Source organism: Rhyacophila brunnea, unplaced genomic scaffold, assembly GCF_057557595.1.
Source record: "Rhyacophila brunnea isolate RB1 unplaced genomic scaffold, BYU_Rbru_1.0 scaffold_21, whole genome shotgun sequence".
In the NCBI taxonomy this organism is placed as follows: Eukaryota; Metazoa; Arthropoda; class Insecta; order Trichoptera; family Rhyacophilidae; genus Rhyacophila; species Rhyacophila brunnea.
This window is the reverse complement of record NW_028232871.1, coordinates 3,389,562-3,416,446: the sequence shown is the minus strand read 5'-3', so window position 1 is coordinate 3,416,446 and position 26,885 is coordinate 3,389,562. Positions and strand designations below refer to the sequence as shown.

Below are 26,885 nucleotides of genomic sequence, written 5' to 3'. Positions count from 1 at the left end.
GGCCTGGATATAGTCTGCATTGGGTTTACCCATACAGTACTGACACAATGTTCTTTCATATTAATTATTTCAAAGTTCTAACATGAAACCTTTCATAAATGAAATAACTATTGTTCAAAATATGTACAGCTTAAACCTTAAAATATTGCCTCAATTTTGTTGTATTCTCAAACCTTTTCGTACTTTATTCCCATCCACACTCCATACAATATTATAGAACTGTCTGCCTATTCATCAAATTTGTCAGCGAACCTCTCCGAAGATATATTTTCCTCGCTTATTACAGAAGCGAGCCCGCAAAGTGCCCTGTATCTCATCTTGGAGTGGCTATAAGATTGTATTTCCAGGAGGGTGCTTTCCACCCTGTTCTATTTACTTGCACCCTCCTAACGATTGTTTCGCATCATTTTTCCGCGTGTTTCCACCCCTGAACGGCGATAATGTTTCTACTGGGATTCCCCGAACCGAGGCTGTTGCCAGGGATTGCACTCCCGGGATGAAATTTTCATCAACGTGTCTTGAGTTCCGGTATTCCCGGATGATGAATGAATATGGTATATTTTCTAGAAACAACATGATAAATGTCTTATGATTTAGAATTCTTTTCAGAGACGTTTCTTGGGTAAACATACATTATATTTTGTAAGCTGTTATTGCGACAGTATGGATATAGTTGTATTTTTTGTTTTATGTTAACACTAGTTTGGTTATAGTTAACAATATTTATATACTTACATAATGTTCTCAATTTAAATATGACTGAAAGTATGGTTTTTACCAAAATATACTACCCACTTACACGAAAGATACATTATTGATTTTTGTTTTCATCAAATGTGATTACTGTGTTTAAACTCAATAATTCAATTGGTGATTAGGTACTAGCCGCTTAGTTATATACATCGTGTCACTATTATCGGTTGTTCCTTCATGGCTGAGAATCGTGACCACCCTGAAATGCAGTCATCTAATGAGCGATTAAAACTACCCCTCACGGTCCTTATGCTTCTTTCAGGGCAGAGTGAAGGTTTCTCCCAGTAAGCTCCTCCACGCTATGCTACAACGCGTCAAAGCTCTTCGTCTATTTTACCTTTCTAGAGGCCATCGAAAATCACCATCCTCTCCAGATTATCTGTTCCACGACGGACACTCTACAAAAAACTGCAGAATGCGTCTCAGACGTTACTTTATCTGGAGTTTCTGGATGATCAATTAGTTCGTCTTGTGCGCTCCGTCCTAGGTAAATGAAGCATTTGTGCGCCAACACCACATTTCGAAGGCATCGATTGGCTTCCACTCTCTTGCCCTCAGGGTCCATGAAACCGTTCAAAAATATGGAAAACACTAATGTTTGCACATGCATAATTTTCGTGGCAATTGCAATTACTCGTTCCTTCCATATTACGGTAAGCTTCCGCATTTTCCAGTAATGGTCGATCCCATATAAACAAACTCGTTCACTGTTTCTAGGTTTTGGACTATACTTTCTGCAAGTAGGAGGTTAACCCGATCGATAACCATTAACTTGGTCTTATTCCTATTTATAAGAAGGCTGTATTTGCGTCTTTCTTCCTATACCCGGAGTAGCAACTCTACGAGCTCTTTTTCATCACCAGCAATTTACCATTAGAGAGGCCCCGATTGAGTCAAATCCATGCCTTGGTATGGAATGGCAGAAGGAAAGGCATAATAGGGCGTATATATTTAAAAAATACACAGTGATTTGGATTTACATATTATTATATTGAAGTGTAAATTATTTTTGACTCTAAAATCACTGTTTTTTCGAAATCAAATAATTTGACATGGTTCCGGGAATCGGTATCCCGGTACCGCACACCCTATTTGCTACTGCTTCACAGCATCTTAAGACGTTTGCGTAGCTACTCAAATTACGCGTGTCCTTAATTGGCGATAATCCTAGCGAAGTAAGTTGACTATAACGCTTGTTAAGCTAAATTACAGATACCTCCTGGCAACACAGACAAGCGTGGGGCTTAGTATACTAACTTGAACTCTATTGTGAGATTTTCAAGCTATAAAATGGCTTATTGATGTTATAAAATGAAGCGATTAACTTTATTGGAGGCAATAACAATTAAATCTTACCAAGATTTTGCAATTTTCCATTACTGTAGCTAAAGAAATCTACTGTTGGGCTACCTTTTTATATCCATTTTCTTATGTCTTATTGCCAAACTACTTTGTTATTAAATTTAACAGCCGTACCCAGTGACGTCCATGAGTGCAAAATGTCGCCCTTAGCCCGGTCGCTCATAGAAAATCGTCTTGACTGTGACACGGTCATAAATTAAACATCCCAGAAATGTCTCTTTCGCGCACATACCATGCTGGGATAGTGACGTCACGTAACTAGCCTAATCGAATGAAACAACACCATTTGCACACGGGCCAATGCAACATTATATTATTATATCTGTGAAATTTGTTATATGCCTCAAGCAGATGTTTTTCTATCAAAAATGTCGCACCGACATGCGGCATGCGGCAGTAAGTTAAGACGATACATCAGTGAAACGGCAAATAATTTTCAACTATAGGCGCGACGAAATTTTGGACTCGCTGGCATTCGGAGAGAGAACGTTGAGCTGGGAACACGTCAATTTGTTTCGTGATGGCGACGGGGGTATTAATTCTTAAATCGTGTAAAGATGACGTTACCCATTTACTTGAAAAAGAAAACATGTCAATGAATATATTATTATTGTTACTAATAGAACAATAAACAGAACATTAAATGGACGCATGTTGGGTTTGTATGACAAATTATATTTCGTTTGGCATGCGTCATTTGCACCCGCGACGATCTTTTTAGACCGTGCCTCAACTGAGGTATAGCCTTAAATTACATTTGTTTTTTTAAATGACAACAAAATTATATCGACAAATTCGACGCGTCGCAGTCTTCCCTTTTTCTTTCCTAAACGGTTAAACTATATTTAATAAAAACATATTTAAACGTTTTGCATGCAAATATACTGTCATTTCGAGAAAGCATATTCAGCACCGCAGGCGAATATTCACCTCCTTTTCACGAAAACTACTCTCAAACATAGTGTCATTAGCTTCACTCCTTTATTTTACGTCCCTTTGTATTATATGTTACGCCGAATGTGTGAAATTGCGTATTACATAAAATCGGCAAAATTTTGACTATTTCATGAAAAATGCAAGCCCGTTGCTTTATTCCTTGAATTAGGCAAAATATCTGCCGAGTGCGTGAATTCGGCAGTAATTTTTCTGCCTAGTTCATGCATTGGCCAAAATAGATGGTCGCGCTCCGTGGTGTTTTTTGCAACTAATCAAACTCAAATCACCCAACTATAATATGATAATATGACTATAATATGATAACGGAAGAATTTTATTAAAATGTATTTTCGCGATTTGATTCGTGCTTGGGTATCAATCGTGCAATGGTCGATTGTATGTTTGTGATAGTTGACACTATTTAGCTAACTTCAAAATGGACATTCAATTGAATTCAGAATTACAAAACCTAACCTAACCTAACCTAACCTAATAATAATAATATTTTATTATGTCCAATTATAACTAATAAAACCATCCGTATTAAATTTACTTTTTCTACTGTCGTGTTGACAGTTTAAGAATTCCATACCCTGGCGAATTCACGTACTCGGCAGATAATTTACCTAATTCATGAATAAGGCAACGGGCTTGACTATTACATGAATTAGCCAAAATTTTTCCCATTTCATGTAATAGTCAATTTCGAACATTCGGCGTAACATAGGTATATACCTATATGTACTTATATAATATTGTATCGTTCCATAGCAGTGCACGCGCTCTCTAACCCCACAGGGCGTCACTGGTAACAGCTTGCATTATATTAACAGTTCTTCTTTTTATGCGGATAATGGAAACATCGATATTATTCAACGAAATGATTGAATATTATAGATCGAGACACATTATTCGTCATGACCAAAAAGACAATAGGTATATAGGTACCGCAAAGATCGAATTGTATGATTTGATGGTCTGCCAAATAAGTCATGTTTCTCTTATTTTGTGGTTGGTCCGTGTTGTTACGTTTCATTAGTGCAGTGATTCCCAACCTTTGTCTGATGAAATCTCGCGGAACCCTTACCTGACTTGACACATCATTTGGTAAACAAAATTACAGATATTTCCACTTCATGTTTAGTCAACTGGTTAAAACAAACATTGTGTGTATGTACATACCTTTAATATAACGGTTTTATTTACATATTATACAGTTCAATAATATAGGCACTCGTATGAATAACTAACCAACCAAGAATTCAAAATGCTTTTATACCAATAACTTCTATGGAGACCTCGTAGATTGCAGATTAGTCTTCAATTTGGTCAACATATATTTTTGTCAAATTAAAAATCATTTCGCTGTAAATCAACATTGCAAAATTCACAATTCTCTCTCTTTTCCTTGCAGATATCCGAACCCAGCTGAACGAGCAGTTGCGATGGCTGGACGCGCGAGTGGAGGCGCAGGTGGCGCTGGCGGCGGAGCTCCAGGAGTTCTTCCGGAGACGAGCAGAGGTGGAACTCGACTACAGCAGAGGACTCGAAAAGCTCGCCAAAGGACTTCAGTTGAAACACAAGGAACAGAGAAATAAGTGAGTCATTCTATTGTTTATCATCAGTCGTTAGTAACTGACCACTTCCTTCCTTCCCTACATTATCTCCCAGCAAGGTATTGGTCTTCCAACATGTTTTTTCTACCCCTATATTTTTTGGAATTTGGGAGTAAATCCTATAATACCAATAATAAAAAAAAGTATTGTATTGTCGGTTTGTTCGGTTACAATTAAGATAAAATTAATAAAGCTTATAGATTACATTATTAGTATCAACTCAGTAGACCTTTAGTAACTTGCATCTCAAAATAATGCACTTTGCACGCCTAGAAATCGAACAATTTATGTGTCAATGATTTGCAACAATGTGAGGTGAGACACGGAGAGAGAGAGCTTGCCTAGAAATCAAAAAATAATTAATAATACGAATCAGTCTATTATTATTTGTTCATTGTGTATATCTGTGTACTTTTTCTTTCCGTATTTCACCTGGACAAAGTCGTGAGCGATTGGTATTAGTGGTTTATTTAATCTGTTTAATTTAATAGGAAACCAAACCAGTACCCATCATTATTAAATTGTATGGATTAAGTACCTATTATATTATACTGTTATTTGGTATTATTTTCATTAATATGAATTTGATTTTAGTATTAAATCTATATATCTATTAAAAAACCACCATTTGGCTCTGGACTAATTTGGGTAGGAATCGCAGAAGAGAGGGCTGGAATGTTTTTAGTGGGGCGGGGGTTGCTTCAGGAGTAACACTGTTTTGGGGAACTGATTTATTGAGGCACAATAGAAAATTACAAAACTGACTTATTTGTTTGATTGCGTGTGCGGGAAAAAAATATTTGGTGAAGAACATGTCTTAGTTCGACAGGGAGGCTGGAACTGAATTCAAGCACTATTCAGTTCAAATGAGGGTGAATGGACTATGGTAATCATTAACTGGAATGTGTGACGAATTGGTTTTTACGAGCTCAGGCAGAGATGTATATCGTACAAATTAAGAATATTGTTTTACCATATACTTACAAATATTTATGCAAGTACTATAAAAAACAAACTTTGTCTTTTCAATAAAAGAAATATCTTATCAAATAATTATTTTAAACATGTGTATTTCATTTAATTTGATGAAAAATATGAAGTATTATATTATGAAATATCCATTTGTGTTTATGTAAATGTGACTGTATTCATTTCAGACGTGAGCAATGGCCCCTATTCTCATCATACGCCTGCTGGCAACAGTTGGTTGCTGGCGCACGAGCTCTCGCCAGAGACCACGCCACACTCGCAGACCTTCATTCCACACACCTGGTCTCCAGGCTTGCCACAGTCATGGAAGACGTTCAGCGCGTTTACAGAAGGGTAAGAATAATTTCTACATAATACAGTGATAAACAAACCCCTTACTGCAATTAAATCTGCAATTTTAAACAATTTGCAGCTATTTTCGTAGTCAACTTTAGTAACTTTTTTCAGCACCACTTTCATATATTCAAAAAGTTTTGTTTAACGCCAATGTATCTTTTGATACTTGTTATCCTGCATTTCAAACCGATCGTTGGAGCAACTCTCAGAGCGGAGTCATCTCATACTTGAGAATAAATCTATTATCAATTATTTCACTATTATAAGACTATCATTTATTTCCTTCGACTTTTCAGAGTAAATTTTATATTCATAACTTTTTCATGGGGGTCACTTGATCATGATTTTGCTCAAAGCAGTATAGCTCCTAATTAATGAAGAAATAAGAAATGATGTCTTTGTTTATTTGGTCATGTTGTCATGTAACTCCATCAAAAAACTGTAACAAAGACGATGTTTACAAGACTAAATTTACATTAATGTCACAAATGCCAGATGGCTCAGTTGACCCCACTAGGTGGGGTCACCCAATATCGTCGGTCCCTATTGAAAAAGTCGGATCTGCAAAATGCTATTTTTCAGTATGAGCAACCGGCGGCTCTCGTGGTGCAGTGGGTAAGGCGCTCGCCTTCCACCCGAGAGTTCCTGGGTTCGATTCCCGGTCATGACAAAAACATTTATGTGTTTTTCTCAAAGCCTGGGTGTTTGTGATTGTTCAAAATTACTAACAACCACCTTGTACGAAAAAGCAAGGACATGGTTATTAATAATTCTAAAAAAAAAAAAAAATCAAAGATGTTTCATCAAATATCCTTTGTGACCTATTGCTTGCCATAATGAATAAAAATACTGGTTATCGAAACTTTTCTAAACGTTTATATAAACATCCGTCTGTCCGGTGAACATAGCAGCAACTGTCAGATCCGACGCATCTTGCTCACCCATGACCCACGCCCAGCCAACAATGTCGGTTGGTAAGAACCGACATTGTTATTCAGACACTCTCGGTAGATCCGTCATTTTTAACTTGAATATCTCGAAATTTTTCAAACAAACAAAAAAAACTGATTGTGGTATAAATGTTTAAAGTGTTTAAATAACTTTTACGTAATAATCCGAAAATGACAAAATTTCAGATCCGACTTTTTTAATAGGGACGATATAGTTATACTTGTCTGTACTTTATTCTTCTTTTGGAGATTTTTAGTTTTCTTAACAGGTCGTGCCTCTTCATCAGATTCAGAGGAACTCTTCAAATAGCTTTCTTCACTGTCGGTTTCTTCGACTTTACTATCTTCTTGCTACCCTCACTTTTCCGTTTACTCTGTTCTGCAGCAAGCTGGTCCTTCTCAGGTGTATCTGTTACTCTCAGGTGTACGTTTGTTATGGCTCAAATGACCCCTTCCCCAAATTATTACTAATTGGATTGAGCCACCCAAGGACTATTGAAAATAGATTATTTTTGATACTGTCATCGCATGAACACACTATTTTGAAATCAAAATACATTTACTTGATTGCCATAACACCACAGACATGTGCTTGAGACAAAAAAGTATGAGGAACTGCTTTCTTTACTTTTGGCGTGAAAATAGTAACATCGCACGTTCATAGTCACATCAAACACCGGACGGCAACTGATCCAATTGCGGCTTGGCTGCCTACCCCTCCCGCTTTGTTCGGAATCCACCGCTTGTATCTACAATGCAGCGTAAGAGTGATACTACGGGTGGCTCAAATGACCCCGCTCTGCCCTACTTATAAATTTATACTATCGACTTAAAATACTCGGTGACCTAAGTGTTGGCAATTTTGACATGGTTGGAATGTATTAAATAAGCCTTATAACAATATATAACAATTATTCAAAATTTGCAATGATTTCAGTGTCGAGAAGTGGCATACGAAACACACGAGGAGATTCTTCGAGTGCTCCACGAGCTGCATGCCGCCATGAAGACCTTCCAGCAGTATGGCGCGGAGTGGCGGGCCGCCGAAGCTAAACTAAGAGCTGCAGAAGCTCAGAGAGCACGACTGGCACCGCCTCCGGCCACCCCTGTTTCCGGAAATGGCCCTGCCCTTGCCGCACCCGCCAAACCTGCTTCCAAGAAAGCCAGGGCCTTGGATAAGGATGTTGAGAAGGTTGGTCAAACCTGGAAAATATCTTTCATTATATATTAATTTCTTTATCATTAGTAGGTATGTTTATTATATTGTTCATTGTCATTATTGGGAGGTTTTAAAATCTAATCTTATGTTGAGGTATTGTAGATACGGTTTTAGGTTTTTAAATGTTTAGTCTATGGCGCGGCGCGGTGCTATCCAAGATTACGGAATTGTTTATGATAAAATTAAGCTTTCAAACGCTAACTGTTTCATTCAAATAAGTAAATTAGTTTTTCTATTCAATATTTATACACACAATTTAAGAACGTTATTTATAAACAAAATTTAAGAATGTTAACATTCTTCATTCAATATCCAGACAATTCTGCTTAAGACGATACATCAGTGAAACGGCAAATAATTTTCAACTATAGGCGCGACGAAATTTTGGACTCGCTGGCATTCGGAGAACGAACGTCGAGGTGTGAATACGTCAATTTGTTTCGTGATGGCGACGAGGGTATTAATTCTTAAATCGTGTAAAGATGACTAAAAACGTTACCCATTTACTTAAAAAAGAAAACATGTCAATGAATATATTATTATTGTTACTAATAGAACAATAAACAGAACATTAAATGGATGCATGTTGGATTTATATGACAAATTATATTTCGGTCGGCATGCGTCATTTGCACCCGCGACCCGCAATCCGCGCATCGCCTAGCCACGATCTTTTTAGACCATGCCTCAACTGAGGTATAGCCTTAATTGGGCCACCTGTATATTGGGCCGCTGGGGTTAATATTTGGGCCGAATCTCAAAGTACGGAAACCAAACCAATGACCCAACACTAATTTACATCACTTAAATGGTACAGTAAACTTGAGGGCATGATTTAGTTTTGTCTCACTGCTTGACATATGGAAAATATTGATTCATTCCACATTGATTTATAAAAAAAACAAACTTTTACAGGCAATCTTAAATGCCGATAATTTTCTCTCTCAAATAGTTTGTCCATCGATATGTTCAATACCTCCATTCTGAACTCGAGCAGTGCTGTTCATGAATATTTTGTACTGAATACTCACCCTAATTATGTATTATTATTATTTAGTTTATTTTATTATATTTCAGGATTTAAATAGCAATAGAAATGTATGGAAGACGGTTGGATTTATTGGCGAGCGTTTTGTTGCCAATTAATATGGAGAAGACCCCTAATAGAAGGGGCTAATCGTCTCTAATGATTTAAAAATTAAATGACCTATACCTCCTAATTCATCAAACTAATTGATAGAACATATTTTATTGTTTTTTTGAAGAGCGTACTTCAGTGAAACGTCAAATAATTTTCAACAGTAGGTGCGACGAAATTTCTCACTAGTCGCCAATCGGAGACCTACAGTCAAGGTGTCTGCACGTCGATTTGTTTTGTCCTGGCGTCGGATGAAAATATTCTTAAATCGTGTAAAGATGACTAAAAAACTTTACGTATGTACATAAAAAAGAAAACATGTCAATGAATATACTATTATTATTAGTAATATAACAATAAACATAACATTAAATGGACGCATGTTGGATTTTTATGACAAATTTTATTTCGTTCGGCACACGTCATTTGAACGATCCGCGCATCGCCTAGCCACGATCTTTTTAGACCATGCCGCAACTGAAGTATAGCCTTAAAACTAATTGTTATATTGTAAAATCCAAAACATCAGATTGTCAGGTAGATCAAACTAGTCTGTATCCAAGCTGGCAGTTGTAATTGTGTTTTATGATTTAAAAAATAGTAGATATTTATTATTATTCAGGTTCACTGCTTTGCTTCTAATAGTTTTTTTTTAAATTTCAGCGCAAAATCAAATATACTGATGCAAAACTAAAGGCGTTGAAAGCGCGGAACGAATATTTGCTATGCCTGGAAGCCTCCAACACAACGATACACAAGTACTTCGTGGATGACCTCTCAGATCTCATTGACGTAAGTCTTTCAAGTTATATCTTCTTTCGACCATGTCCGATCCTAATAAGATCATATGGGCCTCCACAGAGTGGAGGTTTGTATTAACAGATTTCGTTCTTAAGTGAAATGGATGTCAGCCATTTGCTCAACGTATTAAATCCATACTCTGAATCATACACGGGACCCACAACGCTTAAGCCGTAATAGTTAAGTATAATATCCTAAGTTATATTACTTACCCCTAATTTTACAGTAATTGAGGGATTGATAAATATTGTGTTTCATTTATTCTAAACAGAGATATTGAAAAAACCTTCTGTAGAGATGCTGCCTAAATGTATGAAATTGAAGCAAAAAAACCACATCTGATCTACTGGTTATTAGCTACAAGTGACCGCATTGCGTGTCCATCTGAAGAGAACTTCACATTTCTATCTACTATGACATTCCACTATAATTTCAGATTCACCCAATTAGTTAATTAGGTACTGTTCGGTTATCAGGAATACAGTGGAAAACACATTTTGAAAATACCCGATATACTGGATTATTTAGATGCTGCCTAAATGTATGAAATTGAAGCAAAAAAACCACATCTGATCTACTGGTTATTAGCTACAAGTGACCGCATTGCGTGTCCATCTGAAGAGAACTTCACATTTCTATCTACTATGACATTCCACTATAATTTCAGATTCACCCAATTAGTTAATTAGGTACTGTTCGGTTATCAGGAATACAGTGGAAAACACATTTTGAAAATACCCGATATACTGGATTATTTGTTAGTTTGGGTTAGTTTAGGTTAGGTTAGGTTTGGTTAGGTTAACCTAACAAATAATCCAGTTTATCGGCTATTTTCAAAATGTGTTTTCCGCTGTATTCCTGATAACCGAACAGTACCGTTAATTATGTTACATGATTATAATATGTGCAGACATTGTTTCAATAAGCCTTGAATCAGTGTTGCCAACCGTACTATAATTATAGTATTTGTACTATATTTTTGGTCCGTGTACTATGTACAATATAAAACAGGTATAGTACGCCCAAAATACTATAATTTTGAATATCAGAAAAACAATGTAAAAAGTACTGAAATTTCGATATTTTCGTTAGATAAATTGGTGCAAAGTACTATAATTTCGCAATATAAGAAAATTGCTTGAAAAACGTAAAAAAATCCCTTGACTTTGGTTTAAAATGAAATTTCTTGAATTCTTCGGTAAGCATTTTTGGTCGGAAGAGGTAGGTACCTACCTAAAATAAAAAGTACTCTCGGAGTTCCTCAAATTCTCCGTTATTTTTTTCTGAGAAACAAAAAACCTATACATTTTCAACACATGACAACGCGTACTGTATTTTTTCCCTAAATACTATAATTTTGGAAGCTCTGTACTATAATTCCACTTTGAAAAGATGGCAACACTGCCTTGAATACTTATATAGGATTGGATAGTGTATAATTCAATTCGACTTGAATATAACATTTTGAGCTTCTTACTTATTATTGTATTAAAGCAGACGTTTGAATATAAATTTGATGTATAAATAACCGTGGAAAGATATCCCCTTATCAATTTTATGTAGGTAGCCAAAAGCAATACATTGACCATTGTTTAAGATGAATAATCATGTAAAACACTGAGTAATGAGTACATAGGTTATGTGAACGGTCTTCAAACCTAAGGAACGCTAGTCATTTTTGGGGCTGCCAATAGGGGAAGAAAAATAATAAATTTATTACCAATACACACAGCTATTGTACGACAACATGTGGTCGACTAAATGGGAGGAGCTTGTTAGTTTATAATGGAAGTGCGGTTAAAAATGGGAGAAGCATGTTAGTTCACAGTTTTAACACGTAGCCAAGAAGATGTTGTCATAGAGTAACCACATGTTAAATGCGTTTAGTACTAGATATAATGCAAATGACATTTATTTGTCAGCATATTTAAATTACACATATTGATATCTATCTATCTAATCTCAATCGAATCAGGATTACTACAAGCATAATTGACGTGTTAAAAATGTATCGAAGACAGCGGTGTCATCGTAAAAAAATATTTACTGGAAGCGCTTAGTGACCCTAGGCGGTATAACCAGATAAATCAAAATGTTTCGTGAATTTTGACTCGAGCTAATTATGATTTATTAAATATATTCTAGTGCATGGACCTTGGCTTCCACAACTGCATTTCGAGGGCACTCCGCATGCAAGTGTCGGCTGACGAAGGGCGAGCAAGGGCTCTCCAGCAAGGGGCTGATACTCTCACAAGTAAGCAACCACTTTCGTTCATTAAAAATTAATTATACATTTAACTCTTCTCTACTATTCAGTGTAATTATATGCTTTTTTTTAAATTTCAGATTGTATAAGTGCACTAGATTCCCGACTCGATAAACAGAAATTCCTCGAAGCACATCACACAGCATTTGTTATTCCAAAAAAATTGGCCTTCCAAGGACAGCAGCACACAGATGAGGTAATTTAAAAAAAATATTGAAAGATATTAATAAATTCAGGGTTAATATATTGGATTTTTAATTAGCTAAGTATTTATACAGTATATAAGATTTATGGCTGGGTCGAGTCAAGACTTGCATACCGAAAGTCAAAAAAAATTCAAGGCCCTCAATAGTCATGCTAAGGCACGAAATTGTGAATTGAACAAATTGTCATTAATTAAAATCATAAATATTTAGGAAACCATTTTATGTTCATCTATTTTTATTACCACGTTTTTATTAGCTCGTATACTTGTTTGTCCAGTAGAAATTTTTTCTTGTTTGTCCAAGATTTGTATTGGACGATTGAAGATTTTTAACTAACTTCCCGACTAGCTAGACATTTGAAACTTTTAGAATATATCCGAACACGACGAACATGCATTCTTTTAATACTATTAGCCATCGTTAAACAGAATTGAATTCATTGTCAGTTAATTCGGTTTTGTATGGAAAGTTATTTCGGAAAAAATTCGTAAAAAGTAAAACACTATTATTGGTTGCTAAGGGGTCCTAGCAACTAAATTATTAATATATACGTGCGTTACTATGGAAATCAATATGAAATGTCAAAATGACATTTCAGTATTCTATATTTATTCAGTATTTCTATCAAGTAATTAATACATAGAATTGTCAAGTTTATATGATTCAACAAAAAATTTAAAAACGTGGTATATAAAAAGTTCTTTTTATCTTGTAATTATTATCTATCGATTGCGTCGCTGGGGACTAGTAGAGAGCCTTACGTAGTAGAGTGAAACCCCGATTCTACGATTTTCAAGGGACCCTAGAAAAAAACCATAAATGCGGGGAACGATAAATGCAGGATATATACCTACCTAATTATTTTTTTTTTAAATTCGTTTTTCTCCTGTATTTTTTTGACGTCTTGAATTATTTTCAGTTTCTCAGCTAGAGTTCTAGTTTTCTTTATGGGGGGCATTTTGGTTGCGACATATAAAATTTTGTGATAACAGATACGAGGCAAGCCTGAGCGTCGACCGACCTGTGCAAACAAAGCGGCGCGACTGGAATGTCTGTAATAGTCTGAAAACAATTCTACGAAAGCGAAATAAAATGATAAATTGGGGAATGGTCAATGCGTAATATTTAACAGTATTCTTATGGGTGTTTGGCGGGACTTTCAAAAATTAACGATCCGTGCAAAACTACAACATTCTATGTGTTTATTTTTGGCAAAATAAAAGTAACAATGCTGCAGTCTATAATACTATTTCTTTCTTACTTTTGTTTTGTCGATAATAAACACTTAGAACCTTGTAATATTAGGCTCGTGATAATATATAATATGCAAAGTAAGTAGGCACATTAAATTTATTTTTCGGCAAGCAAATTCAATGCTATTTTGCGTATTTTTGCAGGATTGTGATGCAAATGTAGGACCAGAGGGTGTAGAGGACAGTGTGTCGCGCGCGCTGCGCGGAGAGATGGAGGCGAGACTAGCCCAGTTGGAGGCCCGGGTGAGGCACCTCCGCACCGAGTCCGACGAGGTCTGGAAGACCCTCGAGACAGCTGAGACCACACTACTCCAGATGGTGGGTGACACCAAAGTGTGTATTCGGTCTTTTTTATTTTTAGCCTGCTCTATGTACGGTTGGGTTTGTGCAAAACATTTTTTTACTAATACAATTTTTTATGGCCAATGTGTGATGGTCAGATGTGGAAAGATAGAATTATAATCTTACCAATATGTCTTGGTTCCATTTTATTTTAAAGTTTTGTTTAAATTAATATTCGGATTGAAGTTTTGTGTAAGTTGAGAAAGTGTTGAATTTCACCTAGAAAAGCCAATAGATCAAATCAATATCATTATCAAGCTGAATCAATCGACTGTAAGATGAAGATCTCTCAGTCCTTTGATTGTCATATACCATAGAATTTAACAGTGGCAAAGGGTGGAAGTAGGCTGTTAGGATCCACCAGTGCACACTAAAGTTTGTCAGTCATATGTTTTTGTTTTCATTGAAATAAGACGACAATTTACAGATGGTGTTGATTAGTTTTTAAAATTCAATTAAACCCTGCGAAAACCATGCCATTATAGATAACAGTAAAAAAATATTCTTCTATCTGTAAAATATCCAAAATTATGCAATTAAATCATATTGTCATAAATTTGGATATTTTATCGACATAATATTTGTTATCTATTATGGTTTGTTTTAGACAGGGCTTAATGAATTTAAAAAATGAACCAACGATATATTATGTAATATGTACTATTAATCCAACAAACACAAATAAGTATGAATGAAAAAGTGTGCACAATTTAGTCATATCGTCCAAAGTATACTGAAACTATTATCGTTTGATTTAGGCAGGAGTTAGTTGATTTTTAAATACTAACCGACACCATCTATCTGTAAATAATTGTAGTATTAATTCAATAAAAACAAATACTTATTATGACTAACAAAGTTTAATGTGCACTATTTATGGCGGATCTTAACAGCCTACCTCCACGCTTCGCAACTGTAATTTAACTATCTCATCGATCCAGTGGCCTCTATGTCTAATCTTTCAGACATGTTCTACCTCTTGGGTACCATTGGATGACTAGATTTGTCCAGCAAATGTTTCTCCTTTGAGTAATATACCCACCTATTTTCTATTTCAGTACTAAAGAATCAATAACCTTAATCCTTACATCACGAACGCCACAACTGTTGGTCCTGATTAAGGGGCCATTAGATATAATTAGCATGTTCTTTAAATGTGGTAATTAAAAAGTAATTAAACGCAGTGAATCGGTTAATTAATTTTTTTTTCATTAGTAACTAATATCCAACTATTTGTCCTCATTTCCTTCTAAGAAGACCAAAATGGTCCTGATTATTGTTAAAAGATGATCATAATATTGTTCTGTATTATTTTAGTTAGTTATTAGTGTTAAAATACATTTTGTTTAAGTCGCATTTAGACCAAGCGAGCGAATGTTTGTGCTTCCCTCACTCCCTACCACTGGCGGCTCCCTGCTTAGGTCATTCGGTCATTGACCTGCCATAATAAATACCTTACAATCGACATAATAATATTAATAATATGTGCAATGTCATATATAATAATATTAATAATAATCGGTGGATTTGAAATTATAGGGCGCGCGATATTGTGTCGACCCAGTCTATTGGGCTTTTTTTTGTTTGGGCGATAATTCCCCGAACAAAAATATTGTGTTCGCCGGCAGTCTGAAAATTGACCCAAATTGAATATTTTTATAAAATTTTCTCTCTCGTTTCTCATACATAAGACAGAGATCGATATAACACAAAATACGAGATCGAAGCTTGTAACGGTGCGTGAATTACTGTAATATCGGCAATGCCCGAGTGTGAGACAAAAGATTTTTTCACCTAATTAAATGAAACAGAATGATAACACTGACTAGATAATTGGTCTCAAGACGCAACTGTGTATGCGGTTCGGATTCGTTGACAGGTTTTGACGAATGCCTTTGGTTATTTTAATCATATGTAAGGAGTTTTTGGTGCAGTTATTGCATATACACACAACGTTTGGTTTTTAGTGATTTATAACATTTTTGTGAAGCAGTTAGTACGCACGCAGTAGCAATTGAAGTCTGTGAATATTCTATATAATTATAATGGAAATGGAAGCACGATTCGCATCCAACGATCATCTCATTATATCCGATTTGTTCAATAAAGAAAATTACGCTGATTTTAAAAATAATTTTTCCACACGTCAAGTAAATTTGGTAAAACTGTTAGAAGAAATAAACATAATCAAGTTAAAAAATGAATTATTGGTGTTTTATCAACGAGATGATTTGCATGGCGCTAATAGTGCAGTTTCTTTTCTACATTTTTTACTCAGCAATAATTTCAACGAAACATTTTCCGAGTCGATCAAAGTTCTCCAATTTATTTGCGTCATACCAATGACAACAGTTGAAAGTGAAAGATGTTTTTCTACTCTCAAAAGAATAAAAACCTTTGTACGCAATACGATGGGCCAAGATAGACTGACCGCTCTTGCAATGCTCAGTATTGAAGAAAAATATGTGGGAAAAATAGACAATTTTTATAATCGTCTGATTGATGATTTTTCAAAAAGCAAAGAAAGAAAAGTGGACCTAATTTACAAAAAATTATAACGCGTTGTGTGCAATTTCGGTTAACGATGGGTTGGCGTTATGAAAAACGGACATTTTTTGAAGGGTAAGTAGGTACCTACCTATAACAATTTCTAGCACTTATTCTATAATGTATAAAAAGTCAATTTGCAATACGTCTTTTCAGTATACAACGAAAAGGCAAATTAAAATAATATATTCAAAATTGACCTGCTAGCTTTTTCCGGATTAAGCCGCCAATGCTCCCTACCATATGTGTTTACCACAAAAACTAGTAATTTCTTTTTTGATAGACTTTAACATAAGTAGTTCGTTGAAGTTTGTTAAAAATTAGTGTTACTGAGCATCATATAACATCCCTGCCTATTAAAAAATAAATTTTTATGTAATAAAGTTATTTATTTGTTTTTTGTATTTGACTTATCACACTGTGTTGTTCCTTTTCTTGCCTTCTTCGACGTTTCAACCTTATCACTAGTCTAATACTACAAGGTTCCAAGTGTTAATTTTTGATAAAACCATCTTAACAATGCTGCTTCATTGTTACTTTTGTTTCTCCTAAAATAAACACTTAGAACCTTGTAGTTCTGCACCTGTGACGTAGCAGACGCCTATTCTCAAGAGGCAATGTGTTATGACTTGGTTTTCGTAGGGTTTAATTGAATTTGAATAACTAATCAACACCATCTGTAAATTGTAGTTTTAGTTCAATGAAAATAAATACGTTTGACTGACAAAGTTTAGTGTGCACTATTTATGGCTGATCTTAACAACCTACCTCCACCCTCCGTCACTGCAATACACTCCACATTATCTATTGAGAGTGGTCACTGCAATGAGCTCGAAATGTCAAGGAAGGAAGGGAGGAGGCATTCACATTTGAACCGTGTGCATTTACCATTAGTGAGTTTGCATAGTGCCTGAAGATACTTAAAGCCGAAACCAGGCTCATAAAAAAAAATCAAATGGAATAGTACAAAATTTAAATCAAGTAGAATCCAAATGGCGCTGTGTCACTCGTACTAATATTTAGAATGTTATTTTTATGAAGACTTGAATGGTACTTGTTAAATTGCCTGGCACAACTCAAGCAACTTGAATCGAACCTACATTGTGCAGTTTTTGTACGTTCAACTCAAGTGATCTTTCATAGTTCTTACATTTCCAGGATGCTTTCAAATTAACAGATAATGAAATGTTTTTACAAGTGCAATTCATCTTAGGGTATAAGATTAAGTCCGTTTCATTATTCGTATTCGTATACAGCAGCAATATACACTGGACGACAATTTAACAAGTAATCATTTGAAGAGTTGTGTTGGCTATCAAAATTCCTTCTAAATCTTTGTTTTGTAAATTATTTTATCCTCATAATTATTATACTGTCCATGAACCGTCAATATCTGCCAACTCCCATTTTTTACGATATGCTGTTTTTAATAGCTTTGATAGCTATTCATCGCTGTAGGATTGGTTTCCCGAATAGACCAAATGTTCAGGAGACGAAAAACAAATTTCATAATCCTATATTTAAATACATGGAGATATTTAAATTGTTGTTTTTACAGCATATGAATGATGTATTCATTACCATTACTAAGTAATTTAAATAAAAGGATGGTTCTGGTTCATTTAGATACAAAAAAACATTCTGCATTAAAAGGTCGATTTCGACAAAAACGGATATTCGGCAAACCAATCCTATAGCGACGTATTGTTGAAATACATTATGTACCAAAAGATCTTAAATTTATTCAAGTTCTGAATATTAAAAAAAAATATCTCCTAAGCTCTGAGAGATAATAAGAATGTGAGGAAATTATTATCAGTTCACGGTCGACACTTATTTTAGTTTAATTAAAAAACTATTAGGTATGTAATAATGTAAAGACTGTTAAATGAACTGTAATGGTATGCTCCAGGTTGACGCCAAAGACTGGGAGACCTCTTGGATGTTCGGCGAACAGAACGGTTCAAGCAGCATGGGTGGAGGAAGCAGCGGGGGATCTATACAAAATGGAGGAGGACCTTTGGCCGGAGCGGGGCTTGTGGTCACTACTCCGCCTGCGGCCCCCACTTCCAAACAGCCGGAGCAGGTTGCCATCAAGGCCAGGGCTGACAGACATGAGACTGAGGATTTTTATCTTACCGTGAGTATAAACAGACATTTAATTTTATACAGCGTTTATAATATACATGATTTTAAATTAATGACAATTAGTTTGTTGCAATAGTTATGCGATAAACAGTGGCTTGTATTAGAGCAATGATACTCAACCTTTTTTTTCTTCGTAGCCAAATACATATATTTGTAAAGTAACGCGGGTCGCATCACTACTGGTGTGACGAAAAAAATCATGAAATATCCCCCTTTTTTACAAAACATTTTTGAGATTTTAAAGATTATGCGTGTTTTTTAAATCAATAGTGTGCAATAACAGCACTCTTATACCAGATCTGATGTGGACCATAATGACAATCCTCTTCGGGTGTCACTATTTGTGCGTCAAAGTCGAAACAAATCTCAATATATCCGAAATTCCTGATAATAAATGTGGTTCGGGCCGCACATAAAAGCTTAAAGGGCCGCAGGTTGAGTATCGCTGTATTAGCGGGTGGGGTTACTGTAACCATATGTTGATGGATGATTGGCAGACGCTGGTACTTTAAAATGGAATGTAGACAACGATCGTATGAACTTATACCCTCTCTAAATGTGCATGGATTTACTCCTGACAGTATGTATTATCACGGCCATAACAAAAAGTGCACATGTAAACATGTATTATCATGCAAGATGCAAGATGCATGATTGTATGCATGAATCAAAAAAGTTCAGCAGCTTCTGAATCTTCACGCGACAGTTGGATTGTACGATATCTACACCTGCGCAGTAGGACAATAGCAGTGAACCCGTCGGAAAAAAACATACTACACCACACAGAGACTTATTTTGACGTTTACCGATTTTCACGACCTGTTCGAACCTGTCGAATAGCATCACACAACTACAACGTCGCGTCTCGCTTACGCTTGAAGAATTAGATTGGCGAGACAGTCAGCACTTCTACATTTTTTTTAACACTGATTTGAACTGCACTGCTTCATCGCCAATGTGCAACAAGTTACTGTTGAATAAATAATTGATTGAATAAAATAAATTTGAATTTAAATTGTTGTGGCCGGGGCTAGGAGAGAGGTACGGATGGAATTGATTCAAATACATGTTTAACAATTCCGTACCAATATGGCAGAAGCATATAAGTCGTGTTTTGGCGATTTTGAGATTTGAATGCCAATATGTCAAAAAATACCTACTTTATGTTATGGCAAAAGCATATATCTCTAAAACCTATAGGTTTCTCGTAAAACGACTTGGAAAAACAATACAAGTCATAAAATGTCAAGCTCTAACAAGCCAAAAGCATATATCTCTGACATATACGCTTTTGCATAATATAAAATTTCAAACTCTAACAAGGCAAAAGCATATATGTCTGACATGTACGCTTTTGGCATAACATAAAATTACGCATGCGCAGACTTATTTATGGTATTCTGCATTTTTGGCAGCTGTTATTGAATTTATAGAATTAGCAGTACAGAGGGACTGGAATATAAAGTATGCAAAAAAATGTTTCAACATGTCTTTGGAATCACTACAAACAAAGTAAAGATACAGGATTTATTGGTATTGGCCGCGCGGCTTAAGCGTTGGACTATAACGCCGTGGTTCCCAGGTTCGAATCCTGGGTCTGGCAAGTACACATATTGTGTTTCAATTTGGGTCTGTCAGGGTATGGACCTAATAGGTTGAGCAAGTGGCTGACATCCATTTCTCGTAAAAAACTAAATCTGTTAATACAAACCTCTACTCTATGGAGGCCCATATGATCCTATTAGGATCGGACATGGTCGAAAGAAGAATAATCGTGGAAAACACGAACCCATAAACAAGAAAACAAACGAAAGGGAAGAAGTTACTGCACACATAAAAAGCTTTACTAAGCATGAAAGTCATTATTCACGTCGTCGCACATCCAAAGAATACCTGTCTGGGCAGCTAAACATGTTTGAAATGAACTGTGATATGCAAACGGAAAAAATATGACCGATAAAATATGATGAATAAAACACCGGATATAAATTTAAAGTACCTAGCAAAAACACATGAAAAACATGTGATACATACAATATTCAATTAAAATCTGCTACAGATTTACAAATAAAACAAAAATTGAAAATCGACAAGTTTGCAAGTGGCAGATAAAGGCTATGAATTAAAAAAAAAACAATAAGACCAAAGCTCTCCAATCTGAAGGTATTATTGCTTTTTTAGCATTCGACCTGCAGCAGTGTTTGCCAACGCCTTCTCTTAACTCAAATATCACTATAATACTATAAAAAGTAATTGTACACATATAATTTGACCGTAAGAAATTGCATATCGAACCAAACCTCATGTTATTATATGTGGCACGAGGGAATAGCTGAACGAAATAGCGTTTTGTGTGATAAGTCTTCTGAATACCTTAAGTCCAACTGTTGAAAGTGTTATTGCATCCTCTGATTCTTGTCCGGGACAAAATAAAAATAACATAATAACTGCAGCTCTATCTTACTTTGTAAGTACATCACCAACTATCCAGGTAATGGATCATAAATATTTGCTCCCAGCCATACGCGACTTGAATGTGACACTGACCATTCACGAATTGAAAAAGCCAAGAAAACTTCCAACATAGAAATTAATATTGCCCATGATTGGTATCAGTTTGTTAGAACAATAAGGGGCAAGAAATCTTTTATTGTTAAAGAGATGTCTCAGGATGAGATTTACAAGCATTCAAGCCTTCTTTCTAATCAACTGGTGAAGCGAAAAATTAATACAGTTGGAGAAAATGTCGTTTGGAACAAAATTAGATGTTTCAGGTATGAGAAGGAGTTTGGTTTAATAAAATTTAAATATTCATTACATGAAGATGACCCATTTCTTCAACTTGATTTACGCCGTACGACAAGAGGAAGAAGGAACATTGTTAATAAATTAAGCAATGCTATAACAGTCCTCTGCCAATAAATCAATCTAAGAAAGATGACTTCATCAGTTTATTGCCATTGATAGATCCGGTTTATCATCCATTTTATAATATAAATTTTAATACCTGTTATTTTTTTATATAAATACTATAAGTAATACTCATAAACAACTGTTTACCAACTATTATTATCACTGTTGGTTTAATTTTATCATGTTTTCATTTAATTCCCATGCTCTTGTTTTAATTTCATAAGTTTTTCTATAATAAAACATCTATTATTGTAAATGATATGTCAAAATGTTGAAAATATTTTTATGCCAAAACCCCATATGTCATTAAATGTTCAATAACTCATGTAATTACTTAATTTTCTTTTTTTTTATAAATATATTTTAAAAATATATTAGTTTTTACCAACTATTATTAATACTGTTAGTTTCATTTTATCACGTGTTCATTTAATTTCCAAGATCTTGTTTTAATTTCATAAGTTTTCTATAATAAAACATCTATTATTGTAAATGATATGTCAAAATGTTGAAAATATTTTTATGCCAAAACCTCATATGTCATTAAATGCTCAATAACTCATTGAATTACTTGATTTTCTTATTTTATTACATATATTTTAAAATTATACTAGTTTTTTTATAATAATAACATTAAACAATCCAATTTCCTTCATATCCTGATTTATGACACTTCTTTAAACCTTAAAAACCGTCTCCTGTAAAATGCGAAAAAATGACTTATATGCTTCTGCCATATAGGTACGGAATTCTTTATAATGTTATGCAAAATACATGCCTGCCAATGAGGCACCTTCAAGCTCACCACTTATTATCAATGGCTATAAATTTGATGAAGTCGAAGAATTTATTTATCAGGGATCACGCATCAAAATAATATCAGCCAAGAAGTGAAGTTAGAAATTATCACCGATTGTTCTTTTGGCTTAGCATGATCAATATTTACGTAATTTATCTGCTCGTTTCAGAAATTCCGCGAGTACCTGCTGGGTAGTAGCCGTATCGCTCGGCTGGAAGCCAAAGGGGGATTCCTACGAGGGCGCATCGGATGTGCGGCAAGGGCGGGTGCCCCTCCCGCCTTGACTGACAATCAGCATCATCCCGCACCCAGGCATAGGTTAATAAACACTTCCTTCATTTCTAAACGTACATTCAACTAGGTCAAAAACTTTGCAATGTTGGATAATATGTATATGTTTGAAGGTCTCTGGCAAGTCACTGAACAAAGATAGATTATAAAGATGCTTTAAACAATTTAACTGATTCTTAGTTTTGATTACACGATGCAGATTTACGATTAAGAGATTAGGATGAATTTGGCTTTTGAATATAACGTTAAAATTTTAGTATAAGTACATACACAAATTTAACACAATACGTTATTAGATCTGACTTTTCAATACCATTCCTTTGTTTAGAATAATATACAAGTGAAACTATTCTTTGTCAGGAGATTTCTGTTTTATTGATTGAGTTGATAAATAATTTTATTACTGCCATCTGGTGATGCAAATCCAAATTATGTATACACATGGTAAAATGTCAATGCTTTGGTAGTAGAGGACCCATACCCCATTACATTTTCTCGATGATTCTTTCAGCATTGAATTTTCAATAATGTGTTTGGAATGTCTAATGTTGATATTGTTTATTGAATATGATTTCTTTGCTTCCAGAAAACGTATCGGACGTGGAAGTTCGTGCCAATCTCAGCCCAGACTGTTTGCCGGCTCTCTAGAAGAATATCTGGAAGCCACAGGGCAGGAATTGCCACTAGTTGTCACATCCTGCATCAGAGTCATAAATCTCTATGGTAAAAAAATCTTATGATTTAAGAATTAGAACTTATAACTATTTGGAGTCCTGATTTTTTTTTGTATTACATCACTTCATAGCAATTCTGTAGCTGTAGAAAAAATTATTTTCTGTTCTCTGGCCCATGCAAAGATGGTGGACATCAGCGGCGGCTGGTCTAACATCATACAAGTGCACTGCACTGCTTGCATTGCTATGAAACATCGTAAATCATATTTTTTCTTCATAGGTTTTTAATATTATCGCTCACTTATTGTAATGCAAACCATAAACCGATGTGCCCATATTGTCAATAGGCGATAATACAGTCACTATGCACCGTATACGTCATCCTCACTGAAATCATTTGTGCCCAGGCAATATATTTAGTTTATTTAAAATGAACCCAAAGCTTAGTATGAACTAAAGCCATTAAAAAACAACTTAAACCGTGCTAATAGTTTTCGCCATGTGTAAGTTTCAGAATATCGTGCGCCGACCGGGTAAAATGACATCATATTGGTTTGAGTAGAGAGCAATTACAGATTTGAATTATGGTTTGTTATTGTAGACGCTGTAGCTTACTGTTCACAGTCAAATTATGTTTAGTATCATATTTAGCAATCTCGTATGTAAAATATCTGTAAAACTAAAAACAATAGAATTCATTATTTTCTAAATTTAAAATCGGTAAGATATTTTTATTTATGTGCACTCTGTGTGTTGACTAAACGCGAAATGATGCCGGTTATTTATAATATAGAAAATTATTAATTCATGAATTCTAGTGATATGCTAATAAATCTTAATACTATTTCACAAAGTGCAGTTTCATAATAATTATTACATACAGTGTACAAATTGCTAAAGATACCTAATGTACTTATATAGAATAAGATGGCTTCCGTTAAAAGTAAGAGGTATTTATCTACTATAAGATATACAATCGTTTCTTAAAACTAATCCAATAAAGATTTAATTAACTCGCATCATGTTTTATTAAAAATATAAAATATACAGGTAATTTCCCAAATGTCAATAACGTTTTGTCAAATCAAAAACAACGCCGAATTGATTTCATTTTTCAATAAGGTAAGCTTCCAGCGCATTCTCAAAAATTACAATCCAAAAAATCACCGGCCGCCACTGGTGGACATATGCAATTATTGTTTGTAATCGTTCGTCTTCTAAATAATTATGATTTCGTGTATTTGGCTGTCTATCTTTGTACGATAATTAACGCAGTCTGTCCTTTCACAGGCAGCAAGAAATACACAATAATAATATGTATTCGTGCCTTTCATTTTGATACAAGTTAAATGTCTTTTATGTTAGAAATGGTATATATGTAGAAAATAATTAAACTTAATCATCTCGAGATCCACAACAAATTCAAGTTTTAAAGTTTCTATATCTCTATATTCTTAATTTACAGAATTGACTGATTGCGTGAATCTAAAATTGTGTTGATATGCTTTTGGTTCTTGTTCATTTGAATCACTAATATAATAGTATGTAATTATCAACAAGATTTCTTTATAGGTATATATTATAATTTTTGAAAAGAAATTGAAATGATCAATATGCACTTACCCTACTGACCTCAATCGTTTTCTTCAACAGGACTTCATCATCAGGGCATATTCAGGGTATCCGGCTCCCAAGTGGAGATAGGAGCACTTCGGGAGTGGTTTGAGCGAGGCGCCAATCCATTAGCCACGACGAGCGATGCGTCAGATATCAATTCGGTCGCCGGCGTGCTCAAACTTTACCTCCGTGAACTTCGAGAACCGCTGTTCCCTATTGTATACTTCGAACACTATATGGATCTAGCACGTAAGTTATTCAAATAGATTTCTTCAATTTGACATTGTAAATTAACTTTAAGAACCCTTTCTATGATCATAATAACATATTATGTTGTTGTGGAGTATAGTACCATGCCAACCCTCGAAAAATCATTTTAAAGTACACTCGCCCAATGACATTAATATGGACGAATCATCTGGAAAAAATAATGACACCCACTTTTTTGTCGGGTCTGCCGAATGGCATAATCTGTTCTAACGCCATTACAATAAAGGTGATATTGCTATAAATTCCCAATACTTGTTGTCGGGTCTGCCGAATGGTTCGGTTCGAACGGGTTCGCTCAAATGAACATTGACACTGGAAACACTGTTCTAACGCCATTACAATAAAGGTGATATTGCTATAAATTCCCGATGCGTGATATCGCATAATGTAAATTGCGTGACGTCTACTTATACACGTGCGAATATCGCTATGCACGAATTTACTTGCTATCGACTGTATTGAGTGCGTTGTCCATTAATAATGTCATTGCACTCGCCAGATATAATTCGCACTCGCCTCAACTATGGGGGGCAGGGAAAGAGCCTGCGGTAAAACCTTCTGACGGGAGGAAAATTGTCCGAATGTGCAAAGGTGCCCACATTATGTCTAAGGACCCATCCAGGGTGGACGCGTTCGGCGGAGCGTTAAGCAGCGTGCGCAACTTTTATTTTGTTTGTACAACTATTTATAATTCACTCATCATGAGTGACCCGAGGATATTTGGATCTTGTTGCTTTGATTTATCTGGTCATTCAATTGAGTACCCATATTCAGTTGTACTCTGTTATAATTAATTAAGTCCGTGATTATGTACCTATTTTAATTTTAATTATTTCTGTTTTGTTGCAGAATTGGACTCCAAGCCAGAATTCGTACAAAAGATGCGAGAGTTTGTCCGAGGCATGCCACGCTCCACAATGGTTCTACTCCGCTATCTCTTTGCATTCCTCAACCAGTAAGCTATTTCGTCTTTCACTATTAATTAAACACATCGGTAATGGAAGTGTTATCAATTTAAATCTTAATAATTTACAAATATCTGACATTAAAATTATTTTTTTTTAGTTTATCCGAATTTTCTGAAGAAAACATGATGGATCCGTGGAATCTGGCTATTTGCTTCGGTCCTACACTTATTCCAGTCCCAGAGGACAAAGACCAGGTAAATATTTTCTTAATAAATCAAAATTTACACTCAGTGAATCAACTGACGACTATTATTGTAATAATATAAAACATGAAATGTATGTAAGTATGTGTATTTAGTAATAATGTCAACCCACTTTTAACTTGTAGTAGGTGAATTTCATTTGGGTTGATCAATTATGGGTAACAATGACTTAAACTGATTGATATAATATGTCACTCGTCATTAGTCTAGTGTAGCGATTCGTGATATTCCATGCATATCGGCCTTAGAAACAGGATGTAGTAATTTACCTATAAATTATCTGTATA

General features: G+C 35.1%; 1 protein-coding gene across 3 annotated transcripts in view; it reads left to right on the top strand.

Annotated features, from left to right (window-relative positions):
* The window catches only part of LOC147070613 (SLIT-ROBO Rho GTPase-activating protein 1-like), a 378,477-nt gene that overhangs the window by 334,188 nt on the left and 17,404 nt on the right, over positions 1-26,885 (top strand). For all 3 annotated transcript variants that reach the window (XM_085948735.1, XM_085948736.1, XM_085948737.1), the window contains exons 2-14: positions 4,466-4,649; positions 5,825-5,990; positions 7,881-8,135; positions 9,964-10,092; positions 12,247-12,355; positions 12,448-12,563; positions 13,971-14,144; positions 18,628-18,855; positions 22,745-22,893; positions 23,453-23,589; positions 25,194-25,406; positions 26,277-26,382; positions 26,493-26,589. In XM_085948735.1, coding sequence (XP_085804861.1) covers positions 4,466-4,649; positions 5,825-5,990; positions 7,881-8,135; positions 9,964-10,092; positions 12,247-12,355; positions 12,448-12,563; positions 13,971-14,144; positions 18,628-18,855; positions 22,745-22,893; positions 23,453-23,589; positions 25,194-25,406; positions 26,277-26,382; positions 26,493-26,589 — 2,063 coding nt within the window. The remainder of the gene's footprint in view (positions 1-4,465; positions 4,650-5,824; positions 5,991-7,880; positions 8,136-9,963; positions 10,093-12,246; positions 12,356-12,447; positions 12,564-13,970; positions 14,145-18,627; positions 18,856-22,744; positions 22,894-23,452; positions 23,590-25,193; positions 25,407-26,276; positions 26,383-26,492; positions 26,590-26,885) is intronic.